Genomic DNA, 26,234 nt, shown 5'->3' with positions numbered 1-26,234 from the left:
GTAGGTTGAGCCAAAGGGGTAAGTTGAGCAACCCGTGTTTCTAGGAAACCATCCACAAAATTCATAAATTGACCAAAAAGGTCATCCTTTCATGGAGTCAATGACGGAAGAAACCACATGGAAAAAGCGGTAAGCAAGTTAGGTCTAAAAAGTAAACTGAATTTATTGTGTTAGAGACTGCAGATTTTCTGTTCAACCTGATAATTAATCGCACAAGCCTGGTGGCTCAGGTCTAAATCCGTCCCTGATTAGAGGGGAACAATAATAACGAGCAGTGGAACTGGCTCCGAGGTCCAGAGTTGAGTTTGTTAGAGGTTTCATGATGCTTCTAAACCAAAGTAGATCATTCTAAGATTGTTCTATACATCAGTTGGGGTCTCTATAAGCTTCAATATGAGGTCCTAAACCTAGCATGAAAGTGCATCCTTGTAGCTGTGTGGGCTAATATAGTCCAAATGTTTGCCTTGGGGTAAGTTGAGCCAATGGCCATGTGGTAAATTGAGCAAAATTAAGTGTTTTCTTCCCAGGTGTAATTTAAGGCATTATCGCTGCGATATGAGGTAACAACTGGGCCTGGCATATGTTAAAAGTTTGTAAAATGATTAAAAGACAAAAAGCGATTGTTTTGAATTGTGTTTGTAATATAATATTTCATTCAGTACAGAAATTTGAAGGTGGCTTAACTTACCCTGTCCCTCAGCTCAACTTACCACATACCCAGGGATGTCCTTGTCCCATCGTGCACTAGCGACTCCTGTGGCGAATACTTTATTTCCCTTGACTGAGTGATGATGAATGTAATTTTTTTTTATTACATTTAACCTTTATTTAACTGGGCAAGTCACTTAAGAACAAATTCTTATTTAGAATGAAAGCCTACCCTGGCCAAACCCGGACGACGCTGGGACAATTGTGCGCCGCCTTATGGGACTCCTAATCACGGCTGGATGTGATACAGCTTGGATTCGAACCAGGGACTGCGATGCAGTGCCTTAGACCGCTGTGCCACTCATTTAATCCCACTCTCCCATAGCAGCCGTACTGAATAGCAATGAAGGAAGCAATGTGGTCGAAGGAACATTACTTCCTGATTCACAAGAGACAACCCACCCCTTCGGCTGTGAGAGATTGATTCCACCCTGCTACCTGCCTGGGACATTTCCACACAAATTGAATAGTACTAGCAAACCAAGAATGTGTCAGCCAGGCCCAGGAGTTATGCTGCTATAGGCTCACACCATGCTAGAAAATGAAAATAAATTGTGCATTGCATCTCAGGAATGTTTACCTCAGGCTATGGGGTATGCTATAGTGCAGCAAATCAACATTTGCAGCATTCACACAGAGTGCCATGGTTTCAATAGGGTCAGTGCTATATTGGGATCCTTGGGAAGTCCCTACCCCCTTAACCCTTACCTAACCTAGCATGGACCGTTTCAATATAGGCTCATCGAGGCTGAACACAATTTGTTTAGAGCAGTTGCACTTAAGAAGTGTTATAAACTTCAGAAATAGGAGAGTCCATAAGTGAAAATACAGCCTGGACCCAGATCTGTTTGTGCGGACTTGGCGTGACTATGACTATAGTTGTTGGCAAAACGGCAGAAACAAATCAGGGACCAGGCTAGTCAAACTAGGGGGCCCTAAATGTATTCATATCCTGAGCAAATACAGTCAATTATCAGTGTTGATGGTACATCAACATGTCATGTCACATCTGCAAAAATACAGTGTTCACTTCACTCACTGTTCATGGGACTGTGCTCCCACCCTTCCATCTACTTGAAACTGTGCCTGAGGATGTCTCGCAGCATCATCAAGGACCCCACACACGAGCTGTTCGCTCACGTCAAGCAGACGGTATCGGAGCATGAGGTCCGATACCAATCAGGCCCAGAGACAGTTGCTATCAACAAACCATCAGACTGCTGAACACTTGAACGGGACTGACCACCTGCACTGAGTCACAGCACCTTAGCACACATGCATGCACACCTCTTATTTACTATTGCTAATTACTGCACAATTGAAACACTTGCCCCCCAACCCCCCCTTCCCCAAAACACGTGTAAATATTGGACTATAAATTGTGCCTTCCTGTATTATGCTTATGCTATAATGTTCATTCTATTTTACTGAGCCATTTAATTTATGTTTGAATTCTTATATTTTCTTATTTCTTATTGTTGTTGCATTGTCGAGAAGGAACCTGCAAGTAAGCATTTCATTGGACGGTGTATACGGTGTGCATCCTGAACATACAACTAATAAAACTTGTTGTGGTTGGGTCTACACTGACTTGACACAGACAGGCTGCCTCCCAATCCTCCACCCTTTTCCCAGAGTTTGTAATTTCACACTTCCCGTCACGGATATAACAATGGTGGAAACTCCCTGCAGCCAACAATTACACCAATCAAATGCTTTTAGATCCATGACAGATGTGTGCAAGTGTAAAGGGGTGGAAAATCTGGACAGACTAGCCAAAAACAGTCTTGGCAATATACAGTTGAAGTCGGAAGTTTACATACACTTAGGTTGGAGTCATTAAAACTCGTTTTTCAACCACTCCACAAATTTCTTGTTAACAAACTATAGTTTTGGCAAGTCGGTTAGGACATCTACTTTGTGCATGACACAAGTAATTTTTACAACAATTGTTTACAGGCAGATTATTTCACTATCACAATTCCAGTGGGTCAGAAGTTTACATACACCTAGTTGACTGTGCCTTTAAACAGCTTGGATAATTCCAGAAAATTATGTCATGGCTTTAGAAGCTTCTGATAGGCTAATTGACATCATTTGAGTCAATTGGAGGTGTACCTGTGGATGTATTTCAAGGACTACCTTCAAACTCAGTGCCTCTTTGCTTGACATCATGGGAAAATCAAAAGAAATCAGCCAAGACCTCAGAAAGAAATGTGTAGACCTCCACAAGTCTGGTTCATCCTTGGGAGCAATTTCCAAATGCCTGAAGGTACCACGTTCATCTGTACAAACAATAGTACGCAAGTATAAACACCATGGGACCATGTAGCCGTCATACCGCTCAGGAGTTGTCGCTAGATAATTGAATGTTAATTTCTCTACCATAAGCCACCTCAAGTCATTTTAGAGAATTTGGCCAACCGGCCTCCCAACCGCAGACAGCGTGTATGGTGTTGCGTGGGCAAGCGGTGTGCTGATGTCATTGTGAACAGAGCGCTCCATGGTGGCGGTGTGGTTATGGAATGTGCAGGCATAAGCTACAATGAACACAATTGCATTTTATCTATGGAAATGTGAATGCACAGAGATACCGTGACAAGATCCTGAGGCCCATTGTCCTGCCATTCATCCGCCGCCATCACCTCATGTTTCATCATGATAATGCACAGCCCCATGTCGTAAGGATCTGTACACAATTCCTGGAAGCTGAAAATGTCCCAGTTCTTCCAAGGCCTGCATACTCACCCACTGAGCATGTTTTGGATGCTCTGGATAGACATGTACGCCAGTATCCAGCAACTTCACAAAGCCATTGAAGAGTGGGACAACATTCCACAGGCCACAATCAACAGCCTAATCAACTCTGTGAAGATGTGTTGCGCTTCATGAGGCAAATGGTTGTTATGCCAGATACTGACTCCACGCCCCTACCCTTTAAAAAAAAAAAAGTATCTGTACTTTCATGTTAAATCTATATTAGGGCCTAATGAATTTTTTCAATCAACTAATATCCTTATATGAATTGCAACTCAGTAACATCTTTGAAATTGTTGCATTTATATTTTTCAGTATACTTGGAGCTCATTAAACCATCGGATGTGTCCAAATATACATTGGCTAGCCGACATATTGGATCGCTAACCATAGGCCTGGGGCCATGAAACACTACTGTTTAACAGACTGCTTATCAAAATAAACAGTTACAAGAGTAACTCACTAATTTCCCTCATCTCCCATAGTAGCGTTGTGTGCGTGTGTTCATTTCCCCATCTCCCATTGTAGCTAATTTCCCAGGGAAGTAAATAAGGAAATAGTGATTAAATCTGATTGGAATGCATTAGAGTCAATATACATAAACTACATAGCATCTGCAGGACAGCAAGTATAGTTGAAGGCACTTTTACTTTTGGGTGGAAGATTCTATCAGTTGCACACATGCATTGAATTTAAAGCAACAAAAGAACATAGCTTCCATCGATCATTGACAACAATATGGATTTAAGAGATTTAAATGTAGTTACTCATACTATGAAAAAATAAAATTGACTTCTTACAAGGGCATATAGATTTGACTTTGGGGAACAGTTAAAATAACAAACCAGAGGGAAGTCAAAAGATGAATACCCGTATAGTTAAAGAAAAACACTGATTCAAAACGCACTTTATAAAACTAAAAGCAGTTAAGGGCAGTTTGACCAACTATTGAGATACAGTAGTGCCCTAAATAAAAGGTATAAACATTCTCCATTGCCATTAACTGAAGTTGAACAGTATTTTTCAGTTCTTGCCTACTTTGTAAATGCAGGGGTGTATTCATTACGCTAATTGGGCATGACAGCATGCAATCGCTCAGTCCTTGTATTCAGTGTACTTCTTAGACGAGCCATGCACCTTGCTGGCAGGGTACTTCAGCCTATTTAGGGCCATTTTGCACAGCACTGCTTGGGGTAAATCGATATGACATTTCTCTGCCAGCTCAACTAGGTAGATGAGGACGTCGCTGAGTTCATGTGCCAGGTGCTCGCGCTCGGAGTCGGTCCAGCCGGGAAGTCCTTCGGTCACCTCGCCACGCCACTGGAACAGCTCCGATACCTCGCCAACTTCTCCGACCATAGCTAGCAGGAGGTTGCGGGGTTGGTGGAACTGGTTCCAGTCTCGCTCGTCAGTAAATTCCGCTTGCATCCGTCGTATGTCTTCGATGGTAGGTTCGGCAGTGAAAGAGAACGTATCAGTTGGGGTTCTTCTCTTGGTTCCATTTTGCTTGGCAGCGTGGATGTCTGCCTCGCCGTTTTCACAAGCTATTTTTGACTTGCTAGGAGTGCCATTGGTGTGTTTAGCTTCAGATGGGGCCACCGTCTCTCTGTCCAGTCCATGCACTCCATCGCCGTTCATTGCCATTGCCAATTTTACACCAAACTATTGCACGGATCAACACTTACTTCGCTGTAAACAACCAACCTTGACAACAATATGGGGAAAACTCCCGCCACAAAAACGCTGCTCTTGTACCCGGAAAATGTCACATACATCGCCGGAAATTCGAAATATGGGTTGCATTACATGTGTTGCATTGTGGGGTGTTGAGTTTTCCTAAAGGCACTTGCCCTCGTATTTTGTGTGAAAGTAAGTTTACTATGACTACAACTACCATAATAGCCTAAATAGAAAGGCTAAAAATGGCAGGCTCCTCTGCAGGAATGACTGCACTGCTATGTAATATCAATAAACAAATTGCAATATTTTATCCAACGATTACTTACCAAAGGCACAGTTGGTGTGTGATAAGGAGAATATGTATGTCTGTCTCCCGATGCCAGAGTCAAGCCCAAACAAAACGGAAAAGGTAGGTCCACGGAGTGAATGCTAACGTTAGCTAGCTCGCACTGATGTGCACTGTTTGTGTATCGTGTGCGCGCCTGTGCTAGTTAGCGAGGATGGCAGTCGCACATCATTCATAACCACATTCCCTTCCGTATTTAGACGTTGCAAACATTGCTGTTAGTTAAAAACCTCCATGCAGTTTATTTATAGCTATTCGTCTGCATGATAGTTTCCTTTATAAATATGTAAATATTGTCCTTCTTACCCCTCTCTGCCTTCAGAGCATCCTCACAGGTTGTCTCGACAGGGATTCTGAATGACTTTGATTAGGTATGATGATGTCACTAAAGTTTTGCTGATATGCCGCATTCAAAACAACTGGGAACTCATGACGTCAGTTATATTTAGGTCGGAAAGTCGGAGCTCTAGAAAGAGGCCCGAGTTTTTTTATTTCACCTTTATTTAACCAGGTAGGCTAGTTGAGAACAAGTTCTCATTTACAACTGCGACCTGGCCAAGATAAAGCAAAGCAGTGTGACACAAACAACAACACACAGTTACACATGGAATAAACAAACATACAGTCAATAATACAATAGAAATAGTCTATATATAATGTGTGCAAATGAGGTAGGACAAGGGAGGTAAGGCAATAAATAGGCCATAGTGACGAAATAATTACAATTTAGCAATTACACAGGAGTGATAGATGTGCAGAAGATGAGTGTGCAAGTAGAGATACTGGGGTGCAAAGGAGCAAAATAAATAACAGTATGGGGATGAGGTAGTTGGATGGGCTATTTACAGATGAGCTATGTACAGTTGCAGTGAACTGTGAGCTGCTCTGACAGCTGGTGCTTAAAGCTAGTGAGGGAGATATGAGTCTCCAGCTTCAGTGATTTTTGCAGTTTGTTCCAGTCATTGGCAGCAGAGAACTGGAAGGACAGGCGGCCGAACGAGGAATTGGCTTTGGGGGTGACCAGTGAAATGGTTCAGAGTTGGATGACTGTTCATATCGATTTTTTGTTGTTGTTGATTTAAAAAAAATAAAAAAATCCCAATCGGAGCTTGTTTTTCCCCAGTTCCCAGTTGTTTTGAACGCACTGAAGTTGGAGATTTCCGAGGTCCCTGTTATGAACGCGGCAGTAAATCCACCAACAGAACTGTCTAGAATGCTGCACTGTAAACTCCTATAACAGACAACCCAGGCAGTTAGCTATTCATAAGTCCAGTCTATTAGTCAGTTCAGAAAATGAAATTGTGGAGTTGATATAGTGGCCTCCCATTTGTAAGTGTTCAATTCTCTGACTGTGTATGTGTGCTTCTAGTGCTCCCCAGGAGCTGGTAGGTGTGGTGGGTCTGGAGATCCATGCTCAGATCCACTCCAACACCAAGCTGTTTTCTGGCTCCCAGGTCGGGTTCCAGGCTCCACCTAACTCCCTGGTGTCCTTCTTTGATGCCTCTTTACCTGGAACTCTACCTGTGAGTTATCGTGCATCTAATGAGAAACATGCCTCATGTCAATAAAGGTTGTTTGTCTATTCGTTGCGTAATAATACAGTTGTCCATCATAACATAATCTGGTCTATGTAACCTAGCCTACAATATGCCGATGTACATAGTCATTTGACCAAGTTCCTTTCTTTTTCCTCTTCAGGTGCTGAACAGACGATGTGTGGAGGCTGCAGTGATGACAGGTTTGGCTCTTAACTGTACCATCAACAGGAAGTCTCTCTTTGACAGGAAGCACTACTTCTACGCTGACCTTCCTGTAAGTCAACCCGGACCGCATCTATCCTCCAATCACAAGCAATCGTCAATCACATTTATTTCTAAAGCCCTTTTTAGGCTACATCGGCAGTTTTTACAAAGTTATTGAATACAGTAACCCGGCCTAAATCACAGAGGAGACAACTTACTCCCCCTTTAATAAGTAGCTCTCATTGGTCAAAGCAGCCATCTCTCCCCAAAGTAACTTTCCCATTTTACTTCCTCCCTGTCCCTGAGCTAGGCTATCATTTAATAGTGACGAGTCTGGCTAAACCGGCAGAAAAGCATATTGCCACCGATATCTAGCCAAATGACAGCTTCTGTTCCTCCTGTTAGCTGTTAGAAGTCAAGTCGCGGCCAAGTGATATTCACCCTCACCTTGCTGCCAGGCGCTCCTGGGTAATTTTAGTGCCGTTATGACTGACATTTTATGACCTTGACATCAAGACATGTCATTGGAAGAGTCGAAGAGATTCAATAGCAATTGCCCAACAAAGCCTCCCAAAACGTTTCATTTCACTTTGGAAAGATGGGCAGCCCTAGCTTAATGTGACCTGTGTAGAAAGAAATGACCCTGACATTACTCTTGACGAGCTGATGATGAGAAATTGTGGACCTGAGAAAAGGATGAATTTGAATAATTTAAGTGCCTTAGCGGTATTATACCATAATGTGACTTTCCACTCTCAAGAAAATGACAAGACGGCTAGAAGATTTGTCTGTTACAGTGCAATCCATACCTTTCCTGTATTAGATGAGTGAAGAGTTTCAAAAGCTTCCCTAACTTTGTCCTAAGGTCAAGGTCATTTCTAATGACCAATAGAGTAGCTTGTGAGGGTTATTTTGTGGGGTCAGGGAATGGATTGTTGATCGTCGGGTTGTCAGTGCAGTTGTCTTAATGTTATGGTACGTCAATATCCTGTCAATTAAGAAATGAACTAGATGGCATGATGGCCTAAGTCATTCTAGATCTTTTGAATGAAAGCATATGATCAACACAAGGCCTGCCAAGCCTAGATTGTTAGAAGATTGAGTTGTCTTCGAACCCAGCAGTCAGATTCATTGGTAATAATGTTATCGTGAGGCTACAGCTGCATAATCCTTCCTCACAGCAGAGGTAGATTATTGATTTCAAAAGCTCCGACATGTATCCCAGGGGTGAAGTCCCAGCAGGAAGCCGAAGGATTATTCCCAAATCCCACCTCATCTTGTTTCCCCGTTGTAGATTTTTCGGTCTGCTTACTGAGTGTTGCATCACCTCTCTCTCTCTCTCTCTCTGGGTTATGTTAAAACATGCGCTGTTGAAACCATAGTGCCAGTTAAGATTTTAAATGTTCACCATGCCCACAAGTAATACCAATGCTTATAAATATGTTTTTGCTTACGCTGTAGACAACACTTGTGTTTTACCAGGCCTGGGAAATAGACAGGGAATAGGGATGGAGAGTAAAAGGCCTATATTGCATAATGAATCCTGCTAATGCGTTAAATTCAGTTGGGAGTGATGTTCATGCTCTCTTCATGATATGTAGAGAGAGAAAACAATAGCCATGATGACCGAAGCATTAAGCAGCACATTCTCTATTAAATTATTTTACTAGCAGCCTGTTGAAGTAGAGAGAACGAGGACATTTAAAAAATATATATAAAAAAAATAAAACATGCATTTATTAAGAACACATGTATGGAGTTGTGCATTATTGATGTGTTCCATGATTTAATTTCACACAACGAACGCACTGCTGCTCATTACATGATTTATGATGCGCTTGCCTGACCAGCAGCAGGAATGAATTGAAGTGGCAGGCAGGTGTTATAACAGCTAGCCTCTTAATAACATGCACCAGCAGCTTCACACTAAGCTACTAGCGGATATGCATAATTAGACTTTTCTGGAGTGTTTTCTGTGCAGACGTTTATCCCTGACGACTATTTAATGACTCAAATGGATCTGTTTCGTGGGACGTGGATGTACAGTAGCTAGGCCTAGTTGAATCCAGGGTTGTAGAGGGGAATATTTTGGTGCATCGAATCATGAATCCGTTGAAGGAAGCTTAGATTCAGTGAGCTGAATCTGAAAACGACAAATAGCAGTCTAGTTGGAGAGAGAGCTCTCAGGTTTGGATTTACTTTCCTGAACCGACTGAGTGCTTTAATACCAGACTGCTCATTAGGCTTTGGGGCTGGGGTGTGACAAGAAGAGCTTGAAGGACCCAGAGGCTTCCAGTAGCAGTTTTTTTACCACCACTGGTCTGCATCCAACTTCAGCTGCCCTTCATTATACAAAGCACCAACACCCCTTCAGTGATTATGCAGGAATTGCAAATGATCCACCATTTTGGTGGGTGCTAAGCTAACTAATGTAGCCTGTGTGTGAACAGCAATGCATACACTATGCTAACTAGGAGGCGCTTGCGCTAATGAATCACATTTGCATTGACACTGACAGAGCTCTATGAGTGAATTGATTATTCTAGAAAGGGAGAAATCAGCATCTTTTAATGCTATAATCCTGTATTTATAGTACACCGCTGAGATAAAATGGAATGTCTCACGTGGTCCATTATGCTTGTGTTGTTGCCAATGATTGATTTGTTGATCAGGTACACAACAACACACAGATGGTTATGGTTAATTCACTTTTTTTCTCTCTTTTTTTTTTTTTGTTGCTCATATTTATTCCTTCCCTTTCTTTTTCTTCCGTCGGCATGCCAATAAATATGATGAATGTTTAGTCTTTTCTAGCGACGGTTGCCGTGGCAACGGGGCATAGCGCTACCGTACTCACTTGTGGAATAGCGGCAGCCAGCACAGTGGCTCTTCAGAATAAGAGAACAGATAAAATATTCATTCAGTTCGCTTTTTTGACTTTGAACCCCTCTCAACGAAACAACAATAATATTCCAACCGCATAATAATGAGTTGGAGTAACCAGTTTTAGGGGCCTATTATCCCCCCCCCAAAGTAAATAACTAATGGATGAATCTTAGCTCATGTTTAATGCATGGATTGCTATTTTGTTCATAACACTCTTGACCCCTTGAAATACTTAAGGTTATTTCCAAGTTAATTGTAATGGTAAATCGTTGATTATGCAGGCCAAGTTTATTTCGGTATTAACCCCATGTTTTCCTATAGTGTCTATAATATAAATGACTTAATTGTATTATATAGTGGCTGTAATTAAATACCTAAGCCTGGTCCCAGATCTGTTTGCGAGGAGTCCTCTATAGGTAATACCTATAATCGTTGTCATGCCAAATGTCAAGTTTATACAGCATATAAGACCAGGCTATTACATACCTGATAAATGAGACACATTTAGACAGCTGAAGCAAGCTCACAGAATTGACCTTTTGTAGTTTAATGTGTTTCCTCCATCCAGGCGGGCTACCAGATCACCCAACAGAGGCTGCCCATCGCTGTGGACGGCACCCTGACCTACAGTCACCTGGGGGGCCGTAAGAGGAACACGGTGGTCACCAAGAGTGTCAGGATCAAACAAATCCAGCTGGAGCAGGACAGTGGCAAGAGCCTCCACGATGACTACAGGAGCCAGACCCTTATAGACCTCAACAGAGCAGGTAGATGGAGTTTAGCTGCCCATTGGTGTAGCTCAACAGAGCAGGTAGATGGAGTTTAGCTTCCCATCGGTGTAGCTCAACAGAGCAGGTAGATGGAGTTTAGCGTCCCATCGGTGTAGCTCAACGGAGCAGGTAGATGGAGTTTAGCTTCCCATCGGTGTAGCTCAACGGAGCAGGTAGATGGAGTTTAGCTTCCCATCGGTGTAGCTCAACAGAGCAGGTAGATGGAGTTTAGCTTCCCATCGGTGTAGCTCAACAGAGCAGGTAGATGGAGTTTAGCTTCCCATCGGTGTAGCTCAACAGAGCAGGTAGATGGAGTTTAGCTTCCCATCGGTGTACCTCAACAGAGCAGGTACCATAGTTCAAACACTCATAGACTCCAAGAGGAGTCTACCATAGAGCTCCAACTAGTATATACAGATCTAGATAGAACAGGGACTGGCTAGCCAAATCCTATGTAGGCATATGGGGAGTGTATGTAACATCTCTCTCTCCCTCCAGGTGTGGGACTGATGGAGCTGGTGATGGAGCCAGACATGAGCTGTGGAGAGGAGGCAGCAGCAGCCGTCAGAGAGATGCAGCTCATACTGCAGGCTCTAGGGACCTGCCAGGGAAACATGGCTGGTGAGGAGGCCTGCATTGGACACACACACACTCACTAACACACCAGGGGAACATGGCTGGTGGGGAGGCCTGCATTGGACACACACACACTCACTAACACACCAGGGGAACATGGCTGGTGGGGAGGCCTGCATTGGACACACACACACTCACTAACACACCAGGGGAACATGGCTGGTGGGGAGGCCTGCATTGGACACACACACACTCACTAACACACCAGGGGAACATGGCTGGTGGTAGAGGGCCAGCAGTATCATACCTTCTCTCTTCCCATAGAGGGCCAGCAGTATCATACCTTCTCTCTTGCTATCGAGGGACAGCTGTCTCAATACCTTGTCTCGTGCTATAGAGGGCCAGCTGTCTCATACCTTCTCTCTTGCTATAGAGGGCCAGCTGTCTCATACCTTCTCTCTTCCCATAGAGGGCCAGCTGTCTCATACCTTCTCTCTTGCTATAGAGGGCCAGCTGTTTCATACCTTCTCTCTTCCTATAGAGGGCCAGCTCTCACACCTTCTCTCTTCCCATAGAGGACCAGCTGTCTCATACTTTCTCTCTTCCCATAGAGGACCAGCTGTATCATACCTTCTCTCTTCCCATAGAGGGCCAGCTGTCTCATACCTTCTCTCTTGCTATCGAGGGCCAGCTGTCTCATACCTTCTCTCTTGCTATCGAGGGCCAGCTGTCTCATACCTTCTCTCTTGCTATAGAGGGCCAGCTGTATCATACCTTCTCTCTTCCCATAGAGGGCCAGCTGTCTCATACCTTCTCTCTTGCTATCGAGGGCCAGCTGTCTCATACCTTCTCTCTTGCTATAGAGGGCCAGCTGTCTCATACCTTCTCTCTTGCTATAGAGGGCCAGCTGTCTCATACCTTTTCTCTTGCTATAGAGGGCCAGCTGTCTCATACCTTCTCTCTCCTATAGAGGGCCAGCTGTCTCATACCTTCTCTCTTCCCATAGAGGGCCAGCTGTCTCATACCTTCTCTCTTCCCATAGAGGGCCAGCTGTCTCATACCTTCTCTCTTCCTATAGAGGGCCAGCTGTCTCACACCTTCTCTCTTCCTATAGAGGGCCAGCTGTCTCACACCTTCTCTCTTCCTATAGAGGGCCAGCTGTCTCACACCTTCTCTCTTCCTATAGAGGACCAGCTGTCTCATACCTTCTCTCTTCCTATAGAGGGCCAGCTGTCTCACACCTTCTCTCTTCCTATAGAGGGCCAGCTGTCTCATACCTTCTCTCTCCTATAGAGGGCCAGCTGTCTCATACCTTCTCTCTCCTATAGAGGGCCAGCTGTCTCATACCTTCTCTCTTGCTATAGAGGGCCAGCTGTCTCATACCTTCTCTCTTCCCATAGAGGGCCAGCTGTCTCATACCTTCTCTCTTCCTATAGAGGGACAGCTGTCTCAATACCTTGTCTCGTGCTATAGAGGGCCAGCTGTCTCATACCTTCTCTCTTGCTATCGAGGGACAGCTGTCTCAATACCTTGTCTCGTGCTATAGAGGGCCAGCTGTCTCATACCTTCTCTCTTCCCATAGAGGGCCAGCTGTCTCATACCTTCTCTCTTCCCATAGAGGGCCAGCTGTCTCATACCTTCTCTCTTGCTATAGAGGGCCAGCTGTTTCATACCTTCTCTCTTCCTATAGAGGGCCAGCTCTCACACCTTCTCTCTTCCCATAGAGGACCAGCTGTCTCATACTTTCTCTCTTCCCATAGAGGACCAGCTGTATCATACCTTCTCTCTTCCCATAGAGGGCCAGCTGTCTCATACCTTCTCTCTTGCTATCGAGGGCCAGCTGTCTCATACCTTCTCTCTTGCTATCGAGGGCCAGCTGTCTCATACCTTCTCTCTTGCTATAGAGGGCCAGCTGTATCATACTTTCTCTCTTCCCATAGAGGGCCAGCTGTCTCATACCTTCTCTCTTGCTATCGAGGGCCAGCTGTCTCATACCTTCTCTCTTGCTATAGAGGGCCAGCTGTCTCATACCTTCTCTCTTGCTATAGAGGGCCAGCTGTCTCATACCTTCTCTCTTGCTATAGAGGGCCAGCTGTCTCATACCTTCTCTCTTCCCATAGAGGGCCAGCTGTCTCATACCTTCTCTCTTCCTATAGAGGGCCAGCTGTCTCATACCTTCTCTCTCCTATAGAGGGCCAGCTGTCTCACACCTTCTCTCTTTCCATAGAGGGCCAGCTGTCTCATACCTTCTCTCTTCCCATAGAGGGCCAGCTGTCTCATACCTTCTCTCTTGCTATAGAGGGCCAGCTGTCTCATACCTTCTCTCTCCTATAGAGGGCCAGCTGTCTCATACCTTCTCTCTTCCCATAGAGGGCCAGCTGTCTCATACCTTCTCTCTCCTATAGAGGGCCAGCTGTCTCACACCTTCTCTCTCCTATAGAGGGCCAGCTGTCTCATACCTTCTCTCTCCTATAGAGGGCCAGCTGTCTCATACCTTCTCTCTTCCCATAGAGGGCCAGCTGTCTCATACCTTCTCTCTTCCTATAGAGGGCCAGCTGTCTCATACTTTCTCTCTTCCTATGGAGGGCCAGCTGTCTCACACCTTCTCTCTTCCTATAGAGGGCCAGCTGTCTCACACCTTCTCTCTTCCTATAGAGGGCCAGCTGTCTCATACCTTCTCTCTCCTATAGAGGGCCAGCTGTCTCATACCTTCTCTCTCCTATAGAGGGCCAGCTGTCTCATACCTTCTCTCTTGCTATAGAGGGCCAGCTGTCTCATACCTTCTCTCTTCCTATAGAGGGCCAGCTGTCTCACACCTTCTCTCTTCCTATAGAGGGCCAGCTGTCTCATACCTTCTCTCTCCTATAGAGGGCCAGCTGTCTCATACCTTCTCTCTCCTATAGAGGGCCAGCTGTCTCATACCTTCTCTCTTGCTATAGAGGGCCAGCTGTCTCATACCTTCTCTCTTCCCATAGAGGGCCAGCTGTCTCATACCTTCTCTCTTCCTATAGAGGGACAGCTGTCTCAATACCTTGTCTCGTGCTATAGAGGGCCAGCTGTCTCATACCTTCTCTCTTGCTATCGAGGGACAGCTGTCTCAATACCTTGTCTCGTGCTATAGAGGGCCAGCTGTCTCATACCTTCTCTCTTCCCATAGAGGGCCAGCTGTCTCATACCTTCTCTCTTCCCATAGAGGGCCAGCTGTCTCATACCTTCTCTCTTGCTATAGAGGGCCAGCTGTTTCATACCTTCTCTCTTCCTATAGAGGGCCAGCTCTCACACCTTCTCTCTTCCCATAGAGGACCAGCTGTCTCATACTTTCTCTCTTCCCATAGAGGACCAGCTGTATCATACCTTCTCTCTTCCCATAGAGGGCCAGCTGTCTCATACCTTCTCTCTTGCTATCGAGGGCCAGCTGTCTCATACCTTCTCTCTTGCTATCGAGGGCCAGCTGTCTCATACCTTCTCTCTTGCTATAGAGGGCCAGCTGTATCATACTTTCTCTCTTCCCATAGAGGGCCAGCTGTCTCATACCTTCTCTCTTGCTATCGAGGGCCAGCTGTCTCATACCTTCTCTCTTGCTATAGAGGGCCAGCTGTCTCATACCTTCTCTCTTGCTATAGAGGGCCAGCTGTCTCATACCTTCTCTCTTGCTATAGAGGGCCAGCTGTCTCATACCTTCTCTCTTCCCATAGAGGGCCAGCTGTCTCATACCTTCTCTCTTCCTATAGAGGGCCAGCTGTCTCATACCTTCTCTCTCCTATAGAGGGCCAGCTGTCTCACACCTTCTCTCTTTCCATAGAGGGCCAGCTGTCTCATACCTTCTCTCTTCCCATAGAGGGCCAGCTGTCTCATACCTTCTCTCTTGCTATAGAGGGCCAGCTGTCTCATACCTTCTCTCTCCTATAGAGGGCCAGCTGTCTCATACCTTCTCTCTTCCCATAGAGGGCCAGCTGTCTCATACCTTCTCTCTCCTATAGAGGGCCAGCTGTCTCACACCTTCTCTCTCCTATAGAGGGCCAGCTGTCTCATACCTTCTCTCTCCTATAGAGGGCCAGCTGTCTCATACCTTCTCTCTTCCCATAGAGGGCCAGCTGTCTCATACCTTCTCTCTTCCTATAGAGGGCCAGCTGTCTCATACTTTCTCTCTTCCTATGGAGGGCCAGCTGTCTCACACCTTCTCTCTTCCTATAGAGGGCCAGCTGAGAGTGGATGCCAACGTGTCCGTCCACAGACCTGGGGATCCTTGGGGCATCAGGACTGAGGTCAAGAACATCAACAGTGCCCGCAACCTGGCCAGGGCCATAGGTGAGTGCTGCAGAGGGCTTTTCACAATACTGAGCCAAACCAGAGAGGCGAAGCGAGAAGCTCCACTCGCGTCAATGCGAGAATACGGCGATAAGTACACCAACTGGGGATTGTTTTTGTATGGAGGTCTATGAGAGGGGGTCGGATCTGGTAAGAAAAAAATGTGATAGCTAATTTTCTAAGTGAGGCTTATTTGACCTAATAGAAGTTGCATAATGTTTAGGTTGTTTTACGAATGTACTGATATACACTACATGACCAAAAGCATGTGGACACCTGCTCGTTGAACATCTCATTCCAAAATCGTGGGCATTAATATGGAGTTGGTCCCCCCTTTTGCTGCTATAACAGCCTCCACTCTTCTGGGAAGGCTTTCCACTAGATGTTGGAACATTGCTGCGGGGACTTGCTTCCATTCAGCTACAAAAGCATTAGTGAGGTCGGGCACTGATGTTGGACGATTAGGCCTGGCTCACAGTCGGTGTTCCAATTCATACCAAAGGTGTTCGATGAGGTTGAGGTCAGGGCTCTGTGCAGGCCATTCAAGTTCTTCCACACCGATCTCGACAAACCATTTCTGTATGGACCTCGCTTTGTGCACGGGGGCATTGTCATGCTGAAGCAGGAAAGGGCCTTCCCCAAACTGTTGCCACAAAAGTGGAAGCACAGAATCGTCTACAAGCGTTAAGATTTCCCTTCACTGGAACCAAGGGGCCTAGCCCGAACCATGAAAAACAGCCCCAGACCATTATTCCTCTTCCAACAACATTACAGTTGGCACTATGCAATGGGGTAGGTTGTGTTCTCCTGGCATCCGCCAAACCCAGATTTGTCTGTCCAGAGAATGTTTCCACTTTTCCAGAGTCCAATGGCAGCGAGCTTTATACCACTCTAGCCAATGCTTGGCATTGCTCATGAGCACGGCCATGGAAACCCATTTCATGAAGCTCCTGACGAACAGTTATTGTGCTGATGTTGCTTTTGGAGGCAGTTTGGAACTCGGTAGTGAGTGTTGCAACCGATGACCGATGATTTCTACGCGCTACAGCACTCGCTGGTCCCATTCTGTGAGCTTGTTTGGTCTACCACTTTGCGGCTGAGCCGTTGTTGCTCCTAGACATTTCCACTTCACAATAACAGCACTTACAGTTGACCGGGGCAACTCTCGTAGGGCTGAAATTTGACGAACTGACTTGTTGGAAAGATGGCATCCTATGACGGTGCCACGTTGAAAGTCACTGAGCTCTTCAGTAAGGCCATTCTACTGCTAATGCTTGTCTATGGAGATTGCATGGCTGTTTGCTCAATTTTATACACCTGTCAGCAACTGGTGTCCACTAATTTGAAGGGGTGTCCACATACTTTCATTTATATATATAAGTGGACGCACGTGGCATCTCAGCAACTTTGAGGGAAAACATGTATATTGGAGTTGTCTATTGTTCACAAGTGTATCTGCCCTCTCTTTGGCTAGAATGTTCCCATCTAATCTTGCCTCCTCCCGCCTGCCTTTCCGTCTTTGCGACAACGACTCCCATTGTCAGGGCAGGGACAAGACCATCTCGTCATTATATAGACTATGTTATAGAGTATCTCCGGCCAAACTGAGCCGAGCCAAACCAAGCTGTATTGAGCTGGCCTGGTTAAAGCCTTCACCATAGTTGCTGGAACCGTGCCGAAAAGGACAATGTGAATAGACAATATCTGAGCCAGAACAGTTTGGTTCAGGTTGGCACGATAGTGTGTGAAGGGTATATCCTCATTGTCATTGGTGGGAGTTAGTGGAGGTACTGAAGTGAAGCGGTCGCAACCCAGTGGGTCTGGAATGAGCTAGTTGGATGAGCACTCAGGGAATTAGACACACACACACACACACAGAAAGAGAGAAAAAGAGCGAACAGCATGGAATCCTTTTCATGGGCTGTCATCTTTCTGAAACAGTCGTCTGATGGAGGGCTGTGTAATTATGCGTGCACTGCAAGTCAAACTGGGAGTCAAAGATTAGAGACAACATGAGGCATAAACACACACACACACACACACACACACACACACACACACACACACACACACACACACACACACACACACACAGACACACACAGAAATGAGGCTCACACACAACCGGCCTTATCTGTCTTCGCCTGTGTGAATGTTCTCTCAGACAACTCAGTGTAACTGCCATAACCTCCCCTTGTCTCAACTTCATACGTCTTTCCATGATTTGTTCTTTCTGAGGTGTTTTATCCCTAAAGGTAGTCGTCACTCTCTCTGCCCACAGGAAGCAGAGAAAGAGGCTTTCTGTTGACAGGAACTGAAGATGGAAAGTCTTCTGAAGAGACGTTTAGTGTAGAGGGAGAGTTAACATGGACGAGAAAGCACGAGGCCTTTCCTACCCACACAAACTCAGGAAGATATAGAATACAACTTTATTGACCATTTGTTTCAGTGAACAACTGAGCACACACAGTCTGTATGCCTAACTTAGGCTAAATTGGCTTTCTACGGAACAATAGATTTCCCTCAACACTAATTCCACTTCTACAGAGTTTCCCATCAAACTTTTTTCTTTCCTCTCCAACTTACTGGAGACAGTGGAGAGTCATAGGGGCCATTGGAATTCTTCACCGGGAGCAGCAGGCCATTAACAGTTGGTGTGATACGAAGTGACTTGGCCGCTTGCATTATTTATCCCAAGAGTAGACTTCCATTTTAGCTTAGTGCAGAGAAGTGATAAAGAGTTTTTAAAAGTCAAAACTCCAGATAGTCGTTTGTCACAGAGAACTAATGTAGCAGCAGTTAGGAGACTTCAGGCATGGCCATGTGTCATGGCAGATGTTGGGAGGATCTAATACCGTGCCAGTGGCTGGATGCTTGCTTCTGAACAGGCCTTGTGTGTGTGTGTGTGTGTGTGTGTGTGTGTGCATCAACAGACTATGAGATCCAGAGACAGATGTTTGTCCTGGAGAGCGGCGGCACGGTGCAGAACGAGACACGGTCGTTTGATGGCAAGACTGGGTAAGAGGCTTATAGAACCAAGTCAAGCTGACAAGTCCCATTACGTTACAGTGTTTCTGATAACATGTCAAAAATGTCTATTGACTAAGAATATGATGTTTCACAGGATAAGGTACAATATACACAGGATGCATCTCTTCAGGGTTTTAATAGTTATTTGGGTCAGATATTCAACCCCCCCTATAATTCAACACCGTATTCCCATATCCAGTGTGATATTTGATCTCAAGACATTCTCTCTTCTGGGGTTGATTTGAAAAGGTTTTAGTAACTAAGGAGGATGAATGAGGCCACTTGGAGTCAGTCAGTGTCTGGTGTTGTGGACCAGCGTGCTAGCGAGGGTTGTAAAGCCCATGAAATGAGCTGCTCTTCACACAGCTGGGGCCTGCCTTTAATGCGCAAGTTAGCGTTTTTCTTGTTCTGGAGGCAGCTCTGCAGAGTGGTCAATAGCTGGCACAGCCACAAAGTCATAAAATCTGATTTTAAACCGAACCTTAACCACACTGCTAATATCCTGATGCCTAACACGAACCTTAAATGAAGAACAAAAAGCCAATTTTGACTTTGCAGCTGGCCTATCTATGGGGAAATCGCTCAGTTCTGCCTCCAGGACAAGACTCGTGACAATAAACGTCAACTTGCCTATAACACCATCGTGTGTGTGTGTGTGTGTGTGTGCGTGTGCGTGCGTGCGTGCGCTGGCCCTGATAGAGTGTGTTTGACAGCAAAGGCCCACAGCTCTGTCATGGTCCAGAAATACACAGAATGACTGGGGGCCCCTCACCTCACACCTGTGGCCCTCGCCCATAGTTACAGCCTCTTCAACATGAACAATCTGCCGTAGTAACTGTTATAACGAGCGAAACACTATCGTTATACAGTACCTCAAAGCCATAACATGTGGTTCCTGCCCTGTGTTTTACAGTCACACCATTCCAATGAGAGACAAGGAGGGCCTTCAGGACTACAGGTGAGTACATCTCATATTCACTTCAGAATGTTCTAGCAGCACAGCCTCCAGCACGGTGTGTGGTATTATACGATCACTGCTGTAGGGCCTGCGTGGAGAGAAGAGGGGGAGCGAGACAGGAAGGAGAGGAGAGAGGTCATCGTGGCTAGGGGCCCAGTAGATGGACATCCCGATAAACATGCGCCACCTCGCGGCCCTAACGCTTCAGTTAGCAAGAGTTGTGACGGAGAGTAAGCGTGCGACGCAGTCACACAAGAGTGTGTGTGTGTGTTTTGTGTGTAGAGACAGCCCTTTGTCTGACCGTGTGACACTGTGTCGTCTAGGAGGCCTGCAGAGATACAGCCAGCACTCCGCTCTTATCGTTCTCTACTGCTGATAACAGCTCCATCTCTATCTTATCTCACTCCTGCCTCTCTTTCTCGCTCCCTCGCTCCTCTGTTGTCTTTAACCGTGCCCGCTCTGGGTGCTCCCTCTGTCACACATGCACTCCCACCTCTCCTCTCTCTTCTCTCTCCCCTCGCTCTCTCCTCTCTCTCTCTCACCTTTCTTCTCTCTCCCACCTCTCCTCTCTTCTCTCTCCCACCTATTCTCTCTCCCCTCGCTCTCTCTTTTCTTCTCTCTCCATCTTTCTTACTCCCCCCCCTCCCCCTCCAGGTTCATGCCGGAGCCCAACCTGCCTCCTCTGATGGTGTACGAGGCGTGCTCTACAGCCCCCCCTGGTGTTGCCCCCAGCCAGGTGGTGGTTCTGGAGGAGGTGAGGGAGAGGCTGCCGGAGCTGCCCAGCGTCAGGAGGCAGAGGCTGGTGGAGACCTACGGCATCCTCCCCGAACACAGCTTCACCCTGGTGGTGAGTGACTACTACAGTATGTAGGTGTGTCTGTTAACGTCCAACTGAGCAAGTTAATTATAGGAGATGGTAGGTAGGTTTCTCAGTCCATCTCTCTGGCTTTCATCTTCTGTCTTCCTGTCTGTCTCTCTCCCTCCCACTTTTTGGCACTCGTTTCTGCTCCCCCTCTCTCCCCCTCTTCCTTTATCTCTCCATTGTACCCTCTCCCTCACTGTCTCTCAATTTAATAACTACCCAAAGTAACCTATTCTTGCACAGCCAGTTACCCTGTCTGCACTTCTGCCTCTGTCCAGCAAGGCGCAGTAGATTGTTGTATATACAGTATTATTGAGTGTGTTTCATTGGGTCTCCTGTTGTAGAATGAGGACGGGCTGATGGACTACTTTGAGGCCGTCGTCAGGGAGACCAAGGCTGGGCCGAGAAAGGTGATTGGCTGGGTGATGAACGAGCTGCAGGGCCTCCTCCATCAACAGAACCTGAGTGTCAGCCAGAGGTGAGACACTCAGTCGTCCTCTTCCTCATCCTCTTCCTCTGTGCCCTACTCTAGCCTCAGTCATTCTCTTTCTCCTCTCCACCTCATCCCTATCATTCTTCCTCTACACCCTTCATCTTGTTTCGCCCTCTTCTCCCTCCCCCCCTCCCAAACTCCTATCATGTCTCTCCTCCCCTTCCTCCTCCTCCTCCGTTCTACTCTTTCAGTCTTGCGTTGCCTTCAAACCCCATGTTGAAGATCCTATCTCAGCATCCAACGTCTTGGCTAGACGGAGGCCTGAAATCATTTCCATACTGGAAGCATCATTGATGTGCTTTTCCCCAGCGATGTTTCCTATCTATCTTCGTGTTGATACCTTCCATTATTGCTATGGCAGGCCGTGAATGTGAATAGAGAATATATCTGGGTAATAAGCTGAGTGTTTTGAGTTGTTTTTCTATATTACTGTTTTTATCCTACACTCCAGACTGTTCTAAGACTGTGATCAAACAGAAGTATGATGTTTTATGTCTTTTGTCTGAGAACTAGTGGATGATGGGTGGGTGTTTGTGCCTTTTTGTCATTTTGAAGAAAGTGAGAGTGGATGTTGACTATGTGTGGATTCACGTGTTTGTTTATTCATATTTCCGTTCATAACTCAGTCAGTGTGTATGTGTCTCTGGCTCAGTGTGTGTCTGACTCGGGGATTCGTGTCAGAACTGATGATCATGTGCCCTGTAGGTGGCAATGGGCTGTCACAGAGAGAGACGGGGCCAAATAGCCTCTCATTATAAGCACAGTGACTCTGGGGTAGATGGACACCGTCACACAGGAGAGGATAGACTGGGTCTAATGACATCTCCTGTGTCTTCTCTCTCTCTCTTCCTTCTCTCTCGCTCTCTCTCTCTCATATCTGTCTCTCTCTCATTTCTGTCTCTCGCTCTCTCTCTCATATCTGTCTCTCTCTCTCTCATATCTGTAACTCTCATTTCTGTCTCTCGCGCTCTCTCTCATATCTGTCTCTCTCTCTCTCATATCTGTAACTCTCTCTCTCATATGTCTCTCTTTCTCTCTCTTGCTCCCTCTCTCAGTCCGATCTCTCCTCAAGCTCTAGCCCAGATACTGAATCTCCAGGAGAATGGACAAATCTCTTCTTCTATCGCCAAGCAGGTGAGGGATAACAAAATGGCATAACATCCAAAACATTTAATGCAATGTCCATATGTGTTACTACACTGAGTGTACAAAATATTATTAACACTTTCCATGACATAGACTGACCAGGTGAATCCAGGTGAAAGCTATGAGACCTTATTGATGTCACTTGTTAAATCCACTTCAATCAGTGTAGATGAAGGGGAGGAGACATGTTAAAGAAAGATTTTTAAGCCTTCGGAGGGTGAATGGGCAAGACAATAGATTTAAGTGCCTTTGAACGGGGTATGGTAGTAGGTGACAAGCGCACTGGTTTGAGTGTGTCAAGAAGTGCAAAGCTGCTGGGTTTTTCACACTCAACAGTTTCCCGTGTGTATCAAGAATGGTCCACCACCCAAAGGACATCCAGCCAACTTGACACAACTGTGGGAAGCGTTGGAGTCAACATGGGCCAGCATCCATGTGGAACGCTTTCAACACCTTGTAGTGTCCATGCCCTGATGAATTGTAGCTGTTCTGAGGGCAAAGGGGGTGCAACTCAATATTAGGAAGGTGTCCTTATTGTTTTGTACCCTCAGCGTATATTATATCATTTTCAATTGGGGTTTAACCTGAGTGTTTCATTGCTCCATACAGGTGTTCCAGGAGCTGTGGAAGACCCCAGGTAAAACGGCCCAGCAGATCGTCAAGGAGCAGGACCTGGGGATGGTCAACGACAGTACAGAGATCCACAGGATTTGCCAGAAGGTGGTGGACTCACACCCAGACCAGGTGAGGCCTCCCTGGGCAAGAGCTGCCACAATGAGGGCAGGTAGTTTGCCCCTGGTGATGTGTTGGGCAGACCACACCACCCTCTGAAGAGCCCTGCGGTTAGGGGCGGTGCAGTTGCCATACCAGGCGGTGATTCAGCCCGACAGGATGCTCTCAATTGTGCACCCGTAAAAGTTTGAGGGTCTTAGGGGCCAAGCCAAATTTCTTTAGCCTCCTGAGGTTGAAGAGGTGCTGTTGCACCTTCTTCACAAAACTGTCTGTGTGGGTGGACCATTTCAGATTGTCAGTGACGTGTACGCCGAGGAATTTGAAGCTTTTCACCTTCTCCACTAAGTTCGTGTCTCCAGATGTCCACGTTCAGCTCCATCATTTTATTGCCATTAGGAGAGAGAGAGAGGTTATTTTTCTGGTACCACTCCTCCAGGGCCCTCACCTCCCCCCTGTAGGCTGTCTCGTCATTGTTGGTAATCAGGCCTACTACTGTTGTGTCGTCTGCTGTTACTGTTCCCCCTACAGGTCCAAGCCATCCGCAGTGGGAACAAGAAGGTTCTGAACAAGCTCATGGGTCTGGTCCAGAAGGAGACTAAAGGCAGGGCTGACCCAGTCCTGGTACGGGCCGTCCTGGAGCAGAAGACCTCCTGAGGACTAACTAACACTGTCTGTGGCCACCTTGACTGCCTCAACCTTCATATGCCTGGTGGAATATCAAACTGGTCCAAGAGGCAGCAAGCGTGACATCTTTATGGGTTCATCATAGTTATCATGTCCTCTGGTCAAGAGGATTATTGTTGCTAAATCAACTGTCTGTCATGTTGTCTTCTGGCACCGTAACCACCTTTAAGTTGTTGCAGTTGTATTGTAACTTTATTTGTGTACATACATCTATTCTAATTCTCTTTGGAGTGTGCACACTTATCCCCTCCCAAACACACTTACAGTGAGGGAAAAAGTATTTGATCCCCTGCTGATTTTGTACGTGGCAAAACCCTTGTTGGCAATCACAGAGGTCAGACGTTTCTTGTAGTTGGCCACCAGGTTTGCACACATCTCGAGGGATTTTGTCCCAGTCCTCTTTGCAGATCTTCTCTAAGTCATTAAGGTTGAGGCTGACGTTTGGCAACTCAAACCTTCAGCTCCCTCCACAGATTGTCTATGGGATTAAGGTCTGGAGACTGGCTAGGCCACTCCAGGACCTTAATGTGCTTCTTCTTGAGCAACTCCTTTGTTGCCTTGGCCGTGTGTTTTGGGTCATTGTCATGCTGGAATACCCATCCACGACCCATTTTCAATGCCCTGGCTGAGGGGAGGTTCTCACCCAAGATTTGACGGTACATGGCCCCGTCCATCGTCCCTTTGATACGGTGAAGTTGTCCTGTCCCCTTAGCAGAAAAACACCCCCAAAGCATAATGTTTCCACCTCCATGTTTGACGGTGGGGATGGTGTTCTTGGGGTTATAGGCAGCATTCCTCCTCCTCCAAACACGGCGAGTTGAGTTGATGCCAAAGATCTGCAAAGAGCTCCAAACACTTTCACCCAGTTGTCCTCTGAATCATTCAGATGTTCATTGGCAAACTTCAGACGGGCATGTATATGTGCTTTCTTGAGCAGGGGGACCTTGTGGGCGCTGCAGGATTTCAGTCCTTCACGGCGTAGTGTTACCAATTGTTTTCTTGGTGACTGGTTCCAGCTGCCTTGAGATCATTGACAAGATCCTCCCATGTAGTTCTGGGCTAATTCCTCACCATTCTCATGATCATTGCAACTCCACGAGGTGAGATCTTGCATGGAGCCCCAGGCCGAGGGAGATTGACAGTTCTTTTGTGTTTCTTCCATTTGCGAATAATCGCACCAGCTGTTGTCACCTTCTCACCAAGCTGCTTGGCGATGGTCTTGTAGCCCATTCCAGCCTTGTGTAGGTCTACAATCTTGTCCCTGACATCCTTGGAGAGCTCTTTGGTCTTGGCCATGGTGGAGAGTTTGGAATCTGATTGATTGCTTCTGTGGACAGGTGTCTTTTATACAGGTAACAAGCTGAGATTAGGAGCACTCCCTTTAAAAGTGTGCTCCTAATCTCAGCTCGTTACCTGGGATCCAGAAATCTTTCTGATTGAGAGGGGGTCAAATACTTATTTCCCTCATTAAAATGCAAATCAATTTATAAATTTTTGACATGCGTTTTTCTGAATTTTTTTGTTGTTATTCTGTCTCACTGTTCAAATAAAACTACCATTAAAATTATAGACTGATCATTTCTTTGTCAGTGGGCAAACATACAAAATCAGCAGGGGATCAAATACTTTTTTCCCTCACTGTACTTCATCTAAAACTGTCAAGGGAATGGGATGGCATACACTTCCTCCATGATAATCACACTTTAAGCAGAGACATTCAGACATTCTGGAATCCCTTTGCAGTTTGGAACACCCTGAACCCACCCATGGCAGAACACAGCTAATAAAGGTATGGCCCATTACCAGGCAGTTTGGGAGTCGTCCCAGAAGTCATCTTTCTGCTTTTATCACTGTCCTCTGGCAGCACTGGAATGAATCAGGAGAGCAACAGCGGACTGAAGTACTATATGCAATGTATCTCCTGATACTCCCTCTAAAATGGATCGGATTAGGAATGATTTAGAGGTCAGTGTTCAGTCAGAGGAGAGAGAGAGGGGAAGTAGTCATGAGTAGTGAGCGCCCCCTTGTGGCTGTCAAGTGAAGGAGATACATCTCTATCCTTTCGCCTTCTATGCATGTCTCTAGAGTTAGGCATCTCTTTTACATTCAGATGGCTTGAATATTGAGTTTTGGCAAATCACGCTGTAATTCAATACTGGTTGGCTGTGTGCATGTGACTTCAGTTTGGTAACGTAGGTAGTTGCCTCCCATTCATCCCCTTTGTTTCTATTGAATGTCGTATGCAGTGACCTATTTAAGAGGTATTGTACATAACACAATTGGACTTCTTGATTTAAAAAAAAGAGGGTTTGTGGCTGGCTGCTGTTTCAGTGCCTGTGAAGAAGACCTAGTTTTGAACAGAAGCTGGGTCACTGGATGAAGGGCTGTCAGAAGCCCTGTTTATACCTGCTGTTAACATTCGTCCTGATCTTGTCCGTTTACACTTAGATCTGATCACAATGAGTCTTTTAATCGTCGAAAAATGTGTCCACAATCAGAATTGGACAAGATCAGGACAAAGGCTGAATGTTAGAACCAGGTATGAACAGGGCTAGA

At 46.0% G+C, this 26,234-nt stretch overlaps 2 protein-coding genes across 3 annotated transcripts; one reads left to right on the top strand and one right to left on the bottom strand.

Annotated features, from left to right (window-relative positions):
* Positions 1-4,094: 4,094 nt before the first annotated feature.
* Positions 4,095-5,229, bottom strand: LOC106602394 (dCTP pyrophosphatase 1). Its single transcript, XM_045716606.2, has one exon. The coding sequence runs from the start codon at positions 5,107-5,109 to the stop codon at positions 4,561-4,563; it is 549 nt and encodes a 182-aa protein (XP_045572562.2). The 5' UTR covers positions 5,110-5,229; the 3' UTR covers positions 4,095-4,560.
* Positions 5,230-5,341: 112 nt separating this feature from the next.
* Positions 5,342-25,495, top strand: LOC106602377 (glutamyl-tRNA(Gln) amidotransferase subunit B, mitochondrial). Of its 2 annotated transcripts, none has more exons than XM_045716603.2 (13): positions 5,342-5,554; positions 6,861-7,014; positions 7,190-7,303; positions 10,688-10,886; positions 11,388-11,510; positions 15,660-15,773; positions 18,707-18,791; positions 19,717-19,761; positions 20,416-20,608; positions 20,968-21,101; positions 22,172-22,250; positions 22,872-23,006; positions 23,523-25,495. In XM_045716603.2, exons 1-13 carry the CDS (start codon positions 5,388-5,390, stop codon positions 23,646-23,648), a joined length of 1,668 nt encoding a protein of 555 aa, XP_045572559.1. In that variant the 5' UTR covers positions 5,342-5,387; the 3' UTR covers positions 23,649-25,495. The 2 variants fall into 2 exon arrangements, with proteins under 2 accessions (XP_045572559.1, XP_045572561.1); XM_045716605.2 differs by having other exon boundaries at positions 5,350-5,554; positions 6,946-7,014.
* The last annotated feature ends 739 nt before the right edge of the window (positions 25,496-26,234 follow it).

This window comes from Salmo salar, chromosome 04 (assembly GCF_965601325.2).
Source record: "Salmo salar chromosome 04, fSalSal1, whole genome shotgun sequence".
In the NCBI taxonomy this organism is placed as follows: domain Eukaryota; kingdom Metazoa; phylum Chordata; class Actinopteri; order Salmoniformes; family Salmonidae; genus Salmo; species Salmo salar.
The sequence above is the reverse complement of the archived record's forward strand: the minus strand, read 5'-3'. Positions and strand labels throughout refer to the sequence as shown.

What these genes read in the sequence shown, in the direction of transcription:
- LOC106602394 (XM_045716606.2), bottom strand. Translation starts at nt 5,109, where the DNA reads ATGGCAATGAACGGCGATGGAGTGCATGGACTGGACAGAGAGACGGTG.
- LOC106602377 (XM_045716603.2), top strand. Translation starts at nt 5,388, where the DNA reads ATGGCAGGCTCCTCTGCAGGAATGACTGCACTGCTATGTAATATCAAT. An exon ending in GCCCAAACAAAACGGAAAAG is followed by an intron (nt 5,555 to 6,860) that starts GTAGGTCCACGG and finishes GTGTGCTTCTAG; the next exon opens with TGCTCCCCAGGAGCTGGTAG. An exon ending in ACTTCTACGCTGACCTTCCT is followed by an intron (nt 7,304 to 10,687) that starts GTAAGTCAACCC and finishes TCCTCCATCCAG; the next exon opens with GCGGGCTACCAGATCACCCA.